At 44.0% G+C, this 18786-nt stretch overlaps 1 protein-coding gene across 9 annotated transcripts in view; it reads right to left on the bottom strand.

Moving 5' to 3' along the window:
* The window catches only part of NFIA (nuclear factor I A), a 249925-nt gene that overhangs the window by 85361 nt on the left and 145778 nt on the right, over nucleotides 1-18786 (bottom strand). For all 9 annotated transcript variants that reach the window (XM_053951098.1, XM_053951095.1, XM_053951096.1 and 6 more), the window contains exon 4: nucleotides 4733-4807. In XM_053951098.1, coding sequence (XP_053807073.1) covers nucleotides 4733-4807 — 75 coding nt within the window. The remainder of the gene's footprint in view (nucleotides 1-4732; nucleotides 4808-18786) is intronic.

Consider the following 18786-nt stretch of genomic DNA (forward strand, 5'->3'; position numbering starts at 1 on the left):
GGCAACTGTTCACTCTATGCCTGCAGTCTATTTTTTATTATAATCTTTTTTTTCTCCCTCTCATACCCAAGCCCACACAGAGAGTTTTGGATAGCAGTGCTTTCCTAAGGAATATAGAGTATCTTTTTAAATGTTAATTTTCATGCTGCTGACTTTAAGTGCCTTCACTACTGTAGTGCTTAGTATAGCAGAAAACATACAGGCTGGAGCTCAGGGAGAGCAGGTTTATCACACCCTGGCTGCACACACGTGTCTGTGAGGAGGAGAAAAGCCTCTCCTGGGCTACAAAAAGATATCCACTGCCCAGCCCAGCCCCTCCACAAGTGCCAGGGCACCCCACACCTTGCTGGGATTCACTTTCCCTGTGGGAAAAACTGGATGAGAGGGATGAGGAGGCTGCGTTTCCTCAGTCGCACCCACGCTCCATGCCTGGAGTGCTGGCAGTGCCTCTCCAGCCCAGCCCTTGCCCTCATGGCAAGGACACTTCAGCCCCTTTCTGCATCCCCAGAGCTCCATCCCCAAGCCTGGCACCTGCTGCATCAGTGTGGATGCAGGATCCTGAGCTTCCCAAAATGTCCTGTCCACACCCGTGGAATTAGTCTGAGTGTTTCGGGGATAATTAGCTGGACCATTTCTGTGTGTGCACAGGAGCAGTGAGCAGGTTTGTGTGCCTGTGGTGCCACAGGCTCATCAGAAGGATTAGAAGCCCACCCCACTGCTCCTCGCTGCACACAGCACATGTTGAACCCAACATGTGGCATTTTCAGGCCAGGGTGCAGTCAGAATTCCCTTGTTTATCAGCACGAAGAATGATGTCATTTTGACAAATAACACACCACCAAACAAATATGTTTGATTTGGCTCTACCCAACGTTCATAAATCCTAAATCTTTCTTCACATCCTGGGCAGTGCAGTTTATCTGGCTGCTTGAATGACCTCCGAGGGAGGAGATCTTCCCAGCAGCTCTCCCTGCACATGGTGCAGACTCAAAGCCAAGGGGGGATGCATTCCCTGTGCCTTTCCCCCTGCTCCGACCTCCCAGCCCTTGCCAAGGGACAGGGACACTTGGCACCAGAGCCACCCCCCTGCAGCACCTTCTGCAGAGGGTCTCCTCCAGTGCCCTGAGATAGCTGCCCACAGCCAGTGGAATATTTTCCTAACAAGGGGAGAAAAGGAGGAGGTTTCACTTGGCCAACAGCTGGCTGTCAGCTCCCAAACCCGTCCATCCCCGACGCTTCTGCCTCTGAGCCTTTTGTTGTCAGCACAGACCTCTCCAGAGAGGGAAGAATGAAGCCTCTGTTATCTGGATGGGTCTCCCCAGTATCTGGGGTGACAGACAACACTCAGAGAGGAGCTCACACCCTCTGCCTGCTAATAATGGAGAAGAACTGACAGCATGAGCTGCAACACCCACGTCAGATGGGCTGGAGAGGAGGCTTTGTTTTTTCAGATGCACGTCTATGGTCTCTTTTCTCTGTTTTACTAGGCTCTGCAAGACTCAGCAGCTGGGCAGCATTTCGAAAGAAAATCTGCATCTATAGGACTGAAGAAAGCAACTTTCTGTTACCAACACAGTCTAGACTTGTTCAATAGCTCACAGAAAGTGTGATCATCAGCACTGATAGGCAAGATAGATAACAGAAACAGCTGACCTTTCACTTGATTAATTAATTCCCCAAATTTGCATGACGGAGACAACTGCCTCTTACTTGAGACTCCTTGTCATGTGGACCTCTGGGAACTTTACTAAATAAACCCGGCACATATCTGCTACCCACAATATTTTGAAAGATTAATTCTGGATAACAGCTGCTGCAGGCCAGTTAAAACTGGGGGAAATCACTTATTTCTATCACTGTATTACCAAAAGCAAGCATAGAAAGAAAAATAACAGTGGGCATACACAAAGATGACCCTTTTGGAAAGAGGACTGGTCTCAAATCAGGACACAGGAACATGCAGACAACCCAGAGAGGGTTATATTAACTTTAAAAGACCTTGCTTACCAATTTAGGCAAATATGCAGCAATTGCCTTGTTTCTCTGTTATGTTAAATAATTCTTTGAATATGAGCATGTGAGTTAATACTGAGTTTTCTGGGAATGTGCTGCTAGACTTGACACTAAACATATCCTACTGGGTAGCCAGGGCATGTCAGGCTGTGGGCTTCTCAGACCTCATAAAGTAAACAAGGTTAAGGCTGGTCAGTACATGTCTGGGGCATCTCCAAGGAAAATCCAGGGTGCTATCAAAAGCAGTGTAGCTAAATCAGTTGCTGGCACTCTTCCCTCTGAGTCAGTTCTGAAGTGATATCCCAATATGCTTTGGGGACACTATTTTTGGTAGAGGTGCTGGCTTGTAGACAGGATATAAAACTGAGGTCTTGACCTCCCAGGATTATTAAAGAGCCCATGAAAAACAGTGCAAACTCCCGTGTCTGGGACAGATAAAAACTGAATCTTTGTATTTTTCCCACCATCACCTTCTTTCTTATCTCTAATAAAGTCCATGCTCTTCCTGCATGCAGGTGCCCCATCCTTGAAGGTGGTGCACGTCAACTGCAAGCAGAGGGAACATCTCAGACACAGCTCATAATTTGCAAAACATGCTGAGTGCTAGGATTTCTGATACCCAGTGTTTCAGTTTAGTTACAATAAAATATCAGGGAAAATTAATAAGCTTGAAACACGATGCTCACGAGGTCAGTGCCAAGCTCTGAGGGAGGCTGGGAAGGCTCCAGCCAGGAGTGGGGCACTTTCCTAGGAAAAGTGCACACATGGAGCACGGCTGACAGAGTCCAGAGGCAGCTCTGCTGTGCAGGGCTCCTCCAGCCAAGATAAGGCTGTGGGGAAATGGGATGCCTTGCAGAGGGGGAGGGTGAACCCTTTGGGCTTCAAAAGCCTCGCGCTGTCACAGCGAAATGAAGTGACAAAACACAAATCCTGGTGACAACCTGGGCTTGTCCACCCCTGGCTGCAGGTACCAGCCAGCCTCTGCTCCCTGCACAGCCAGTTAGATGCCAAAGTCTCTGCTTAAGCACTTCAGCAAGTGAACTGATTCGCACATGTGCTGAGCACTCAGCAGCTCCTCTTGACTTCTGGGTCCTCTTAACTTTGCCCTTCTCTCAAAATTCCCACCGGTTGTCAGGGAAGGAAGCTCAGGAGAAATGTTGTCTTCAGTGTTTTTCTCTCTGCCTCTCTCCAGGGCATATAGCTCTCATGTACCTCGCACTCGCCATGCTTTCCTTGTACCATCACTTTTTTGAATGTAAAGCCAATTTAGTAGCTAGTGTCTTCCCAAAAGAAGAAATAAACCAGGAAAATCCACTGAGAAACTCTGTGTTCTCATTCAAAACCATGGATTTTCTACTAGGTTTGTGCCAGTTAGATTCTAGCCCTAGAATGACTTGAATTACATCCCAGAGCCAGCACACAAATAAATATTTCTGCTATCGAGGAGGAGAACCATTTTTATGGTTCTAATGGTTCTAATTTTTATGGTTCTAAAGAGACTGTTGCACCCTAAGGTTTTAAAGGGCACAGAGCTGAGGGTTTCACTTGGAGCCGTGGTCGTTGGTGATAATGTGATATTATCTCCACACTAGCTGGAGAAAAGATCACAGGATGGTTTGGGCTGGAAGGGACCTTAAAGATCACCCAGTTCCACCCTGCCATGGGCAGGGACACCTTCCACAACACTGCCAGGTTGCTCCAGCCTGGCCTTCCAGAGATGAGGTAGCCACAGCTTCTCTGTGCCAGGGCCTCCCCACCCTCACAGGGGAGAATTTTTTAGACCCCTAAAAAAATCTCTACAGGCCTGGCTTTGGAGCAGTGTCTCTGCAAGACCCTGTCCATAGTCCTTCCTTGGACTATCTGGATTATGTCACAGCAAAATACAATCAATGCACCTTTGATCAATGGAACAGGGTGGTGACAGGTGCTCTTAATTTGGTGTTGTTAGTGAGTATTGACAAGCCTGTAATGATCATGCTGCAGCGTGTCACTCACGCTGGGGGCATTAGCATTCTTTAAAGGTCAAAACCCAAATCCTTCTAGAAGCCAGAATCCCATACAGCTAATGGAAAACGTGGGCCTGGGGAAGTCAGGATGTGTGAGGTTATCAGGGCTGAAGTTGGCACAGTTGTTGGCATTATTAATGACTTCAGCAACTTGCAGGTGTACAAACCCCAAATTTAGAGAATACCCTGAGCTGGAAGGAACCCACACAGATCATCAAAAGTCCAGCTCCTGGCCCTGCACTGGGACAGCCCCAAGAGTCACACACATGGACGTACACATGGCATGGATGAACACAACGTGAACAAACAGCATCAGAAAACTTCCAGCTTCATGTGCACAGATCACATAATTTCCAGAGGTCTGGTTACAATACAGCCCGTGGATCCTCCAAGGGATCCATGGGAGGCTGATTTCTGATGCATTTGTCTGCACTCTACCCATTTTCAGCTGGGTACCAGACAAGCTTATCAACTTGCACATGCAAGTTTGCAGAATCGAATTATTTATCAGCTCACTTTAAAATTCTGCTGGTTTATTTTCACCCATTAAAAGAAGTGGCACATAAATGCTGTCCACTGGCAAGAAGTGGGGAGAAGAGAGTCCTAATTTTCAAGATGCTGTTTCTGAATTGAGGAAGGGAACAATAAGAAATAAAGAAAAAAATAACTTGGACTGCAGAAACCACATAAATCAGACACAACATGATACTTACTTTGTGAGACTCTTACTAGCTCAGTCACACTGAAAACACCTGATGTGACAAAACTGTCCTGGAAGCCCAAATGTCCTACAAAACAAACAGAGGGAGAGAACTGCGATTAGCTTCAAGCATTTAATGACAGTATTCTCAAATACTTTACTTTCATTTAGACTTAAAATGTGACATCTAATTTCCCACTTAGCAGTAATTATTGTTTATGTAGGTGGGTAACCAGTCATACAGCTATGTAGGCTGCTTTGTGGTTTCTATCTAGAGGTTAGGAAAGCTAACATGACACATCAGCAGGGAGATTTTTACATGTTAAAGCATCTCAACAGGAAATCTGAAACAAAAGAGGACTATTTTAATAAACGGTTACCTTGGATGACCCCTAATGACTTCACAACTGAAATGAAAATACTGTACCTAGGAAACAGACAGGACAGCTAAGTTCCATAATCGTTTTAAACATTATTCTCTAAAGAAACATCTGATCAGGATTATCTACCCATTCATTCAAACCAAACAAGATTTAAAGACGTATTCTTCATTTTTCTAAGGTTACACTAGGGGGATCTTACATGAGCAGATGGTTAAAAAATTTAAATTAAGGCCTTTTCAACTAAAAAAAAAAATCTAACATTTAAAACTAGGTTTTGAAAGGAAAAATAAATCTCTGCATAAGAAAAAGTATTAACTTGGTGGACTGTCTGTAGGAACCAGGGCTGAGGCACCCACGCTCGCCTCCCTGGTGCAAGGAATGCCTCTGCACTCGGTATCAAAATGTGATGGCACTTTACATAACAGTATTTTCCTTCTTCTCTGCAAACATGCCTACCACCAAATGTTCATTTAATTTTCACGGGTATGCTCAGTGACAAAGGAGCAGCCCGGGCTGCAGCCCAGGCCGGGATCCGGCAGCTCCGGCGGGACAGAGCCGGACTGCAATTAGAGGGAGGGCTGCACTCGGCCGGCCAGGCTGACCTCCTGCTTTGGAAATCAGGGTCACAGGAGAAATCGCAGGATAAAGGGATTATTAAAAGAACTGTAAAGTCCTGCTTGCCCACAGGATAAGTGGCATACCTTTTTAGGTTGTCCTACTTAGAGTCACTGATTCGGGCGCACGCACACATTTATTATTGAATGTTTTGCAGGGGCACCATCTGCTCCGTCGTTAATTGTTTGTCAGGCTCAGTACGATTTCCCTGCACTCCATATATTCTCCTGCACCCCACGCTCATGCTGGGAGTACCTGTGCACCTTTCTCTAATGGTCAGAGCAACAGGACTAATGCCAGCTGCACATTTGTACTCTTGGCTTTCTTTTTGGGGTTGTTTAAACAAACCCAGAATATCTCACTGCCATTTCTACCTGCGGATCAGGGTGAAGAAAGAATACACCTTCTGTACAGGTCTACAGAGGGTGGAATGTCAGGCCATGTGTCAGGGAAAGGCTTGGGAGAGATCTGGAGGGAGGTGAGCCTTTCACCTCCAGCCAAGATCTGATGGAATTCTGCTCCTACACAGAAGAAGTTCCCTGTTTCTGCGAGGAGCCCACGGTGCCAGATGAATGCAGTCTCTAAGCTAACAGACTCGAGACAAGTTTCTGCATCAGGCATGTTTTTATACTCCAGCAATAATGATGAGTTTTCAAACTGTGTATATGTATATCTTTGGGCATCCTTGTGTATGTGTGTATACATATGTATTATGTACACAAACATATAAATATACACAAATCTGTCATGCTCCAGCTGTAGATAAATGTACTATAAAATATTGAAATTGATGCTGAAATTCAACACAAACAAATTCCTCAATCTGCAAACAAGGTTTTTATTTACATCAAGAGAATAAATTTTTCCCTACTTCAAATGAAAAAAAATGTTCTTACAAGCTTTTATTTTTCCTTATTTTCAATTTAGAAATAGCTCCCAGATAGCTGCAAGTGATTTGCCTGATCTGCTTTGTATTTTCCCACAATAAAGGTGATGACTACCTCATTCTGCTTTTTAGAAACGGTTGCTGCCCATACACAACGTTTGTTCATCGCCGATTTCCCAAGTATTTTTAATATGAAGATCTACTTTTCATATGCTGCAGCAGACCTGCCTATTGAATTAAATGATCTGTGAATTAAAAATAATTCTCTTAGGTCTTCACTGAAACCACTCATGTGCCTAAAATTAAGCATATGCTTAAGTGCCTTGCTGGATCAGGGCCAGGACGCTTACTACTCCGCAGAGCCCTTCAGAGGGAAGCCAGTCCATGCTATGTAACTTCTCACACTGTGCTCATCATGGCAGCATCTGAGCAACTTCCAGAAGTGCATCCAGCAATGCCACGAACATCTGCCACGTGTTGTTTTTTTCTGCAGCACACCGCCCTGGCTCTGCTCTGGTGTCCACTCCCACCTGCATTTCCCAGGCAGGTTCCCGCCACACGGAGGGTGAAGGTGAAATTTAAATATGGAAGGGAAAAAAAAAAAAACAACATCCCTGAATCACAGCCACCATAGGATATTTGGCTGATTTTTTAAAGGGAAAGTCCAGAGCCCTTTGTAATTATCCAGTAAAAATGTGATTGTGGCAAGGCAAACCATGCTACTTTAATCTGTCACACAGAGCTGAAACCAGAAATGAAAGTGCCATTTTAAATACATTCTAACTCTCAGGGCATGAAAGAAGATGAAAAAGTTATCTTGGGCATGCTGACTTCAGTATTCCTATCTTGGGTACACTTGAAATGTCCACTTACTCCAGCAGGAACACTCCTTAGTGGGAGTACATGTAATAGTAATCATTAAAAAACAGCATGCAACAAGCATGGCTAGATTTTCATCCTTCAATACCAAAAATAAACATTTCACAAATGAAAGGTGAATTTCACAACTCTCCAATTTGATATTTACTTATAAACATTAGGAAATCGGGGGCTTGCCTTGCCAATCATTAAGAGTACCTTGATACCCACAAAAGCCTTGCCCTTGGCTTAGAGCTGGACCATGAATGTACTTTGAGGTATGGCTGGTCTGTAAATTTGCAGTTCAGTAGAACCCCATGGAATTTTTAAAGGTTTGCCCGGATGGCTCAGACCGCAAAATCCAGGCCTAAGACTCTTGTTTTTGCTGAGCTGGGATAAGAGTGAGAGAAGAAAACGAGGGAAATAGTACAAAGAACTTACATGTGTAAAATAAGAATTACTGGGAAAGAGCAGCACTGACAAAAGATGTGAAGCTAACATTATTAACAGGGGTCAAGATGCAAAAAATATATCAGTTTGGCTGATCCACTTAATTCTGAATGAGGAGAAAAATAGGTAAAGTCAAGCAATTCTATATGCAGATGCTAGCATTAACAAGCTCCTGCACTGAAAAGATGATTAAACATCCTGAAAGCTCTTTACTGAAATACTTTCACTGTGTAATTTTGCTCAGTATCCAAGAGATGGGACACTGAAACTGCTGTGTATGACAGGTTATGTCTGCAGCTTTGTGCAGCAGTCACAGTTTGGTAGTAAAGCAGGTGCTCCAAATGAACCTCGCAGCGTTCATTCACTGCAATTTTGGGTACAAATTAAGACACGTGGCTGGCCAGGGCAGGCCCTGACTCAGCGAAGCTGTTGGAGCACGTGCTTCTCTTCCATCACATGCCTGAATAAAGCACGTGCTCGCTGCCCTGCCAAACAAAGATGGGCTGACAACCTCCAGGAGGAATTAAAATAAATGGTACAATCATTCCTTCAGGCAAGGCTAGGGGAAGGTAGGACTTAGCTCATCACCTAAGATCTTCCTCCAGCCCACTAGGATGATCATCTTTTCCTAAGAGGGCAAAACACCCAGGGATAATAAGACCAAATTGAATCAAGAAGATCAGGATAGTAACTAATAAGTGATTGTGCACAACAGCACAATGTTATTGTACCAGGTACCACATGGAAAATATTTTTCCATAACTTGATCGCTGCTTTAATTGGGGAGAAAATTCCCAATGCCATCTACATATTCTTCTTTTGGATCCCAGCAAAGAAGCCAGAAGAAAAGGCTTCAATTGCTGGAGTCTAATTCCGATCTCTCTCAAAGAAGTTTTAAACAAATCTTTCTACACTGATCAAATAGAGTTTCACCTCATTTTCTCCTAATTTACACTGGCAGAGGAGAAATCAGGATTAGGACTTGTTGTCTAGTGCTATTTGTTTTGAATTATTAAGCAAACATTCCTATTTCAATGAGTAAACGTGTACAAAGGCAACTAACCTTTGTCCTAAAATGGAGTTTACAGGGAGAGTATTGTCTGCTTTCCCAATTAATGCAGTAAAAAGGAGTCTCAGACGTTGAGCTACCAATCAAGAGCCTGTGTTGTAGCTTGAGAAAATCATGACTGATGCAATTACTTTTATGTAGAAAGTCTGAATATAGTCTATAGGTTAAAGTTCATCGGGTTATTGTTCCTTAATTGAATATCTGAAGATGTTTTCAAGGTGCTCAAGGTATTATTGTTATTTAATTAGCAGGCTTCCTTGCGTAGTCCAACAGTATTATTTTTGCTATAAAATAGCTAGATTGCACCATAAATATACAAGGTGTTTTCTAAACAGAGATACAGCTGGTTTCCTAAAAGCCAAGCTTAAATAAAACCAGGAGAGAGTTACTCCTTTGAAGATGAAGAAATCCAAATCCAGTTACTTTTCTTCCACTACAGTCTGAGTGACAGTGTATTAAGCTTCAGAGAGCAGCTTTTTCAGAGACTTTGATTCTTTTTCAGTGTTTTGAAATTACACAAGTCCCCTAAACTAGCACTGAACCCATTTCTAAGGCTTTTTTCATGTACAGCATCTCACTATACATAGCCATCTTAAAACCTTAAAATAGTAATAATCAATTAGGGTCTCAAGCTCATTATCTTAACCAAATGCCTGATTAAAAGAAAAGCCCTCTCTGCTCGAAGTGCAACTTGATTCCTTTTGGTTTTATCCTCTATCTAGATAATCCCATGTTTCACAAACAATGAGGAGCAATAATGTGGATGAAAAAATTACTGTCTGTATCACACAGCACACGCAGGCCTGGAGAGAGGGGATGTTATCAGAGGGAACCCAGCTCACCCCCAGGACTCCCAAAAGATTAGCTGTTCCATGGCTGAGGAGCATGGGGGTGAGGGAGTAACTCCTAATCTGCATTCTCCAGCAGAAAAGGGAAGGACTGAACATGCGTGCTCCAGTCAAGACCTTCATAACATTTACACTCTGCTTAATTGGAAGGTGAGTTTATCAAGGCTGGGCTGACCCAGCTGAGGCAGCCCCACCACTGCTGAGAAATAGCTCAGCTCTATCTCATGCTGGAAATACAAACCAAGATCCACGGGGCTAAGCTGTATATCTAAAAAAAACCTAACTCTGAATCAAGAAAATATGGAGATGGAAGAGACCATCAATGCCAGACACAATATTCTGTCCAAGGGAATGTCTGTGCCATTCTGATGGCAGACAACACCAGGCTGGGATACAGCATGTAGGAACAATGAAATCTGCATTTACCAGCAGCCCCCAAATACTGATCACCAGAGCTGCCACGGTGGCCTTATTTTAACTGCTTTGCACAAAATGCATTCCTCAAATTTGCAAATGATAAACCTTTAATGGTAAATCAGACCACATTTTTAATTAGTGGACATTTTATAGAAGAGTTAAACAAGTCATTATACATTAAAGGTGATGCAGAAACCTCTCTCTCGCTCCCTGACAAATGCTCCCACTCCTATCTCAGCTTGTTATTTCCAATATAATTTTAATGCCACAGCAACAGCTCACCTTGGACAAATTGCACAGTTTCTTATGAAAATAACTGTGGGGCCACATGTCAGAGATGCTGTTATTTTCCCCGACTCACTACCTGCCTCTGGCTGAGGTTTTAAGAAACACCAGAACTTTCTTTGTGGCCCATAGCAGGATGGATTAGACCGTCCAGGGCATGTCGTGTTAGTACAATAGAGGAACACTTTTAAGACTTTAAAGTCATGTAATACAATTCTAGGCTGGATCTTTCTTGTTAAAAAAAGTAGAATGGGAGTGATTGAAAGAGAAAAGGGCCAATATTTGACAACAGAAATCAGCATAACCTCCTAACAGCGGCAGTCATGGATGACTGCCCTTTGACCCGGGGAGATTATGTGGGATTTCAATGACAACAGCTGGAAGTGAGCATGTGAGAATAGAGAACACAGATCTGAGGCCTCCTACAAAAGACTGCACAATCCCTGCCCAGATCTGAGTGTTGATTAGAAATTGTTTCCTGGTCCTGGCTTAATAGACTGTGATAATGAAAGTTTTGTTAACCCTTCACAATATGCAAAACCACTGGTAAATGATTTGCCTTTTTGGGTTTTAGCTAAAAAGTCTGTATCCAGCAGACAGTGAAATTGTCTGTCTAAAACTGCTCGTTTTTGTGGGTGCCCAGAGCTCAAGTTCAGCTCCTTTTCCATATGGTTTGTGGCCCTTGGGAATCAATGTCTGCTGGGGGTAGCTTGGAGGAAGGACTCTCACCGTTCCCCTAAGGAACCCATCTGAGCAGGGATGCTCTGAATCAGAACACAAATACATGTGTAACCTCTCCCTGTGTGCTACCTTTCCTACTCGTGGCACTTTAGAATCTCTAATGAGAAAAATGCCTCGTCATGCTTTGGATATTTGTCATACTGAGCTTCAGAGTCTGGGCTGCAAATTAATAAACGTGGGACCACAGCAAACATGGCATCAGGTGTGTCACCAACAGCCTGATCCTGCATGGATCCACTGCAGCCTCAGCTCTTAGGAGATTCAAACTCATTTTATATTTAAGTGCAGAGATAGTGGAATTAATGGAAACTTATTACCCTTAATGAACCGATTACAGATTGCAATCAATCATGTCAGGTTTTGTCCAAGTGGTGGCACACGGATAGCTCCTTTCTCTCGAAGACAAAGGTCTTCTTGAAACATTGAAAGCATTTCAATTCACATTAAAGACCTTGTGTAATGGAAACCATTCCAAGATCTAAGATGTCTGCTGTGGGTTTTCATTTCTGATGACTCCTAACATCACTGGGTACTTTTCAGTATTTGTGTGTGTGAGAAATTGGTTAAATACCGTTTTTTGATGTAATGATAAAAATTTAGAATTTCCCTGTCTACCATAAACCAAATTTGATAAAAAAACCTGTGTTAATACCGATAGGGGCCTATAGCTTGAAAAACAACAGATGTCTTAAATTAGCATATTTCTGTTTCAGGTCCTCCATCCAAAAATGAAATATTAAAGAAAAGAAGAAAAAAATCATTATAAATGGTCATACTCATTTGGCAGCTTATAAAATAATATGCCTCCTCAAAAGCGTTTCAAAGTAAATGAGATAAAATCTACCTTGGGATAATAATTCTGGAATATTTATAGCATCCAACAATAAAAAGAGTAATAAAAAGAAAAGCCTGCCTCCCTGAAAATAATAATATGAGGGAGTTATTTATCTTCATATTTTCACATCCACCCTGGTTACAAGAGCAATGACAGCTGAGATCTCCAAGGTCTGTGGTGGTATTACCAGTGACTCAGTGTCCAAATGGAGCTTCCAGGGAAAGCTGGCAGCATGTGCTGCTGGAGGGTGCTCCCTGGCCACCCACCAACAGGCACCCACCCACTCCATGGCAAATATGGGCACTGGAGGGGAAGATCCATTAGGGAATATTGCCATCCCTGCCCATCTCCATCCCCAAGGCCTCCTTAAAAAAACATCCCAGTCACAAGCTTGGCATTGCATTAACCTCAGAACCCCTCAGGCAGCTGGGAAACCTCCTGAAGAGAATAATGTAAGGATCGTAGTTCTATGCACTGGTCGTCTTTTGATGTTTTTGTTTTGTTTTTTTGACCTTATTTCTGGTGGAGCCTCGAAGTGTGGGTTTGTACGACTTGCTTGTCTGCGGCAGATCGTGCACGCTCCATCCCCTGCCCTTGCTCCTCTCTCCATCACCTGCCCTTGCTCCTCTCACTCCTCACCAAGCATCAGCTGGTGTTTTGCCTCCTGAATCTGCCCACTGGTTTCTAGGATGCTGCTGGCAGGAGGAAGGAGCCGATGGCAGGGCTGTGTGCTGTGGCCGTGTTCCGGTCCGCACGCCGCTGGAGCGTGCCTTGGAACACGCAGAGTCTACTTGGGTTTGCACTGCTCCAAATTAGAATTTAGCTGCAGTATTAATGCCATAAATATTATTGTTCATGCTGTGTGAAGAACATCAGTGTGAAAATAAACGTAAGGATATTTAAAAACTGGTGTGGAATACTTAGGTATTCAGACTAATCACGGGCTGAAATAAGCACATTTGTTTCAAATCCTGTTTATAGCACTGCAGCCCCTCCCTCCTTTAAATCTTCCTCTTAACCATAGTGATGTTTATTGAATACCTGTCACTTCTCCAGCAGCATGTGCCAACAGCGGCTCACCAGTGCCAGGCTGCATGAAAACCCTTCTGTCTCCTATTCTCCAAGGGGCTCCCTTAGATCAACCACTACCATACCCAATACACTGAAACCCATAAATTTGCAGATACTGTAGTCAAAATTCTTAACAGGAAAGTGCACCCATTTTGCCCAGTGTAGCATACTGAAATATCACATGGTGAGAAGCATTTCTCACCATGTGTAAACTGTCAATTTGATTTGAAATTAAAATTTTTGATTAACATGAGCATTTCTGAGCCTCCCGCTGGCAGCAGCCCTATTGCTGAAAAGTGACATGATTTGTGACACACATGCTGTACAGAAGCCCCATGCCAGCAATTGTTAAAACCATTTTCATTCTGCTTTAATACGGTATGACACTCAGGAAAATAATTTTAATATTTAGGAGAAAGAGGGTAAAGGCTTAAGGACTGAAGTCCTTTATGGGTGTAAAGCAGGATTAGAGCAGCGCTGAAAATCGGCACGGAGGTCTCCCCATCTCACAAGTCATGTCTCTTTTCAGCAACAGGAACCATCTGCAGGAGGCTAAGAAAGGTCCATGCCGAAGCACAAAGCCTTCTTTTAAATCCAGTTGATATTTCAAACACAGCATGATGTACTTTCCACCTATGAATGCCGAGATGCTTGTGCACGGCAAAATGCTTGCAACTCCAATAATTAAACCCTCTCGGATGGGAGGTAGGATTTTCTGGTTTCCACAGCAGTCTGTTATTTTTCCATGTTTATCATTTCCCCGGAGATATCGGTCATCACCGGAGATACTAACATTTATATGGTGAATTACTTACGAAAGAGGAAAGTTTTGTGACTACTGAGACTTTTAAGGCTGGGAATCTACCTCTTCATCAGAGTGGTGGGAAGATTTTTTGCTAGTTTGAACAGCTACCAAGTGACAACAAGAAGCAGGAGAGATTTCAAGGCTCTGGTGTACACACAGCAGGAGACAAAAGTTCAGAGGGGATTTTTATAAACGTAAGCCTGTGTCACTGCTGCAAGCTGCTGACTCAACTGTGTCACCTGCGTGTTTCTCAGAGTGGATAATTTCTTTTCCAGTAACATGATGTTCTGAGGAAGTTTATCATGAAACAAGTATCACGAACAGTCATTCTGAGCAGCAGAACAGCTTTGATATGTGTCGACACGCATCTGACTTTTCTTTGAGCTCCTAACACTGTTCATCACATTAAACACTCCACTCTGCTGGACTCTCTGTTCCTAGTAAACACGGCGATTTCTAATTGCCATAACACAGCAAGTTTAAAAAAATATAGTATTTCAAAAGTAATTTTAGATGGTGAAATGAAATATCAGGATGATTCAGATGCCCTGGAAGTATTCAGGCCTGAACATAAAGCCATGGGCTCATTTATGTTGATAACAGAGCACGGGAACACAATCTGCATGAAAAACATGATCCTCAATAAAGCTGTGATACACAGTTACTAGAAGTATGCAGGTTCTTTAAAATAAGTCTTAAGTTTAAATAAGCATTGTGTGTAAATACCTCGTTTTAATTAGCATTTTGCCAAGAAATTATACAACTGCACTCAAGGATGCTGTAATTATTTCAGGTTCTATAAAACCCTCCCTCAGCTGGTGCTAGGTATGTGCACCCTCCAAGGTTACCCTTCAGACACTCTCAGAGCTGGACTGAGGCAGTTTGAAGCCCTGAGGACACAGAATTAAGGGGCTGTAAAAAGAGGTATCGGGGGTTTTTAATGTGCACTTTAGTTTATAGTTATAGGTATAATCCATGTACCCAGATAGTATGGCAGAATTCTCTAGGAAAGCCCAGAGTCCAGGAGGAGCTGCTGGGGACAGGGTCAGGTGAGGGCAGCTCCCCTGCCTCACTTTGCTGGGTGATATGGACACAAATCCTGGTGACTCCATCCACTGGTTCTCCTCTCATCCTCCCTTCCTGGCACTGTCCTCTCTTCACATCACGGCACTTCTAAAAGACTGTGGCAGGACACCACGATAACAGAAGTATCTGCTCAAGATTAGATTGTACAAATGTGATGTGAAAGTAAGGAAGCTGGGCAGGGAAGGTAAGTCCTGGTCTGGTGGTGGTGGTGTGAGTTCTCAGCTGGCACCAGTGGTGAGCCAAACTGTAATTCACAGTAAACTCCATGGATATTGTGTATTTACCTGTTGTACATATTTACCTTTAAATTGAACGTTTGGACTTTTCTCTCCATGAGTCTCTCACTCCTCTACTCTTTGCACAGAACTAACTTTGATAGCTTTTAGTCCCAATTAGGCCAACGTCTACTGGTTACATATTAGTTATTTTAACTAATTTTACCACCTTAGTTATTCTTGTGGCTGGGGAGGGAAGAGATTTGTCACCAGTCACATCGTGTCCCACAATCATCTGCCTCTGACTGCCTCCACTGGGAGAGGGAAGGTGCTCAGGCAAAGTACTGCACACCCTTGGAAGCAACACAACCCCGTCCCGGGGTGACCCAGGCTCTCCAGGCTCATATCCCAGGCTCTGCCAGGTCTCTGCCTCCCCAGGCAGTGAGAAGGAAGCCCCAGAGACTGAGTGACTGACTTCCCAAGCTCTGCTGCACGCAGGGTTCACCACGCTTTCAGACAGCAGTGGAGAACACCCAGTGTACGAGTGGGCAATTCCCCAGCCAAGTCCCAAACTAGGGACATAAATCCAGTGGGAAGAGGCTGCTGGGTGTGGAAACCAGCAGCAGAGCTCAGCACGATGACTGAGACTCTCTTTCCGTTTCATTCTAAGTTTGTGTTTTGTAGGGCAGGATGCCCTGTCTACATTCCTTTACGGACTAAGAATGGACATTTATTAACAAGTACTTGGGCGGACAGCCCAAAACTCCAGACTCCTGGCCTGGGACTGCAGGACAGAGAGGGCCAGTGACCCCCATTTGTGTTTACTGTACTTCTACGACACATGTTGGTGTGATGGGGGCATTCACTTTCTCAGGTTCAGGCCAAGGTCAGGCCAGAACATGGACCAAGTTTATTTTTCTCGTGTAATCTGCTCAAACTGTAGCCCAAAGGGGGTCTCAGAGTTCACTCCTTGTGAGGGATTCAACATGAACACAGTAAACAGAAAAGACAGAGAGGGACCTCACTCATCCCTCACTGATTTCATCCCCACATGTGGCAGATTGGGTGGTTCCAGGGGAGGTGCTCGGGGAATTGAGATGACATTGGTGGGATGTCCCATCCCAGGAGGGTGCCTGCAGCAACTCAGACATGCTCTTGGGGTACCAGTGAGCACCTGGGATGAATCTGTTGCTGGAAGCTGGGCTGGACAGCTAAGCCTTTGCACTCCCTTCCTGTGGTAGAAGATTTGCCTCTCTAGACCATCTAACCCATCCCAGCAGTCAGTGTGTGTGGCACAGTGCAATACCCAGGGATGCAGAAACATGGCACTGGGGTGGACTGCCCTATCCTCATGTGTTTAAGACAATCTGAAGATACCACAGAGGCCAAGACTTCATATTTTTGGGCCATACTCAGCAGTTTGGCCTGTGACAGTTTGTACTCTGACTGACTTTCAAGCTGGCAGGAAAGAATGAAAAAGGAAAAGGAATTCCACTGGAAGAGAGCTCTACATTAAACTAAAGCAACTCAGGTAAAAGAAAACCCATCTATTATGGTTTATGATGCATAAACATTCATTTCTTCTCTGATCCTCCTTTGCTTGCATTACTGAAATGCAGAAATAAAGGGCAAAATAATGATGGATGGATTTTGGAAAAGTTAGAGTTCAACTCAGGATGGATGCGATCCCAAACATTTCAGATTCTTATCTCATCGTAATTGGAATAGCTGAACCTCTCTTGTCTGCAAAATTAGGCAAGGCATCCTGTGAGAATGGGCTCTTTTTCACAGAAGTTTAGTCCCCAGACACATGAAAGAATGAAAACAAGAACTGGAACAGAACATTTTTACTTTTGAATAATGGCTTCATTTGGGCAGTTTAGAACAAAACTTCACTGGAAGAGCTGAGGAGGAAATTCTCTCTTCCAGTGTGCCCATCCCTAGACACATTCTTCTACAGAGCACATGAATACTTATCAAAAATGATAATTTATCTAAGAAACTCCCATTCTGTAGAATTCAAAAGAAAAACAGAAAGGGAAAAAGTACACGTGGGCAGTAGATAGACTGTCCACTCTTCTACTCCCTACATCTAATGATGAAGAAATCATTCATTCAGCCAAGTCCACACACCCTGCTAAATCCACCTTTGCTCTTGAGCAACTCTGTCTCAACTCTGTCTGCTCTGGCTTGTCAGGACGAGCAGGAGAGGGGTGGGTGACTTCCTCTAGGAGCAGAATCTCAGGTCCAGAGCAACTGCAGTGTTTGAAACTTCTTGGTTTTAAAACTCCCTGAGGTTCAACAGAGAGAGATTCTCAAAAGACCTGGTATCTCCAGTGATTACAGAGGGACAGGAGGGACTTTAGGTTCACCACTGGTGTCTCGTTTTAATGCCTACTGTTAAATCCATGTCCACGTATCACATCAGCATAGATCGGGAAGAAAATTTGCTTTCTTCCCTATTTCTTGCCCCAAGCAATCTCTCTTGACATTCTCCATCCTTACAGTTTTATCTGGCTACTTTTTGTTTGTTTGTTTTTTCAATTCAGAGGCCTGTAAAATACAAGCACCGCTGAGTTATCCTTGTGTTGCTGCCCTTCATCCGGTTCGTTTGCAGGAGGGAATAATGATATGTCACCAAGGTAAATTCACTGCCTGGCAGATAATGCCACAGTGTTTCTGCTGCCCATTTCACAGTAAGACATTCTTTTTCAATGATGCTGCATCTCTGTTCTCGTGGGAACAGTTTACGGCTGACATAGCAATAGTAGTAATAACAACTTACATTTATATTGTACACGGGATGATCTTTACTTCCCTCTCCTTCTAACAGTGGACAGCCCCCAGCCCTACTGCAAATCCATCCTGCCTGGCCATGGCAGACAGAAATCTGGATTCACTAATACTGAGCTGCCTCGTTCCTCAGCTGTTTGCTCGGGTTGTCGCATCCTTTCCAGCCCACTTTGTTATTGATTTAAATGGAGCCGTGGGCCACTACCCAACCACTGCTCTAAGCCTTCCCTCACAAAAATCTGTGGGGATCCCCTCCTGCCTCAAAACTGCAGCCACCTCAGTCTGCCAAGCTGCTGTCCACCCTCTCCTGCTCCTCACCTCTTCCCTTCCCCCTGCAGCTCCAGCTCTGGCATGCTCGGCTGTACGGTAAAATTGGCTCCCCTCTGTACGGCGCGGGGGATAGGGCCAGCTCTCTGCATTCTGCTGCTGGAAACTTCCTGAATGCGAATTCCCCGGTTTTGAAAATCAGTACTTTGAGGTCTAACATGTGGGAAAATTGCAGGAGGTCTGCAGTGCAAAGCTGGTCAGGTGGGGACACCCCCACCAAACACCAGCAGGTTTTCAGAGGGAGATGCAGCTGTCAAAGAGCCTTCTGTTACAGATAAAATCTTAAAAGTAAGGAATTAAAGTAGAAAAATAACAGGGACAGGGAGAGTGGTACAGCTACATAAGCAGGATCCTTCCCTTATGATCCTGGGAGGAGAAATACC

The sequence above is a fragment of the Vidua chalybeata genome, chromosome 9 (assembly GCF_026979565.1).
Source record: "Vidua chalybeata isolate OUT-0048 chromosome 9, bVidCha1 merged haplotype, whole genome shotgun sequence".
Lineage (NCBI taxonomy): Eukaryota > Metazoa > Chordata > Aves > Passeriformes > Viduidae > Vidua > Vidua chalybeata.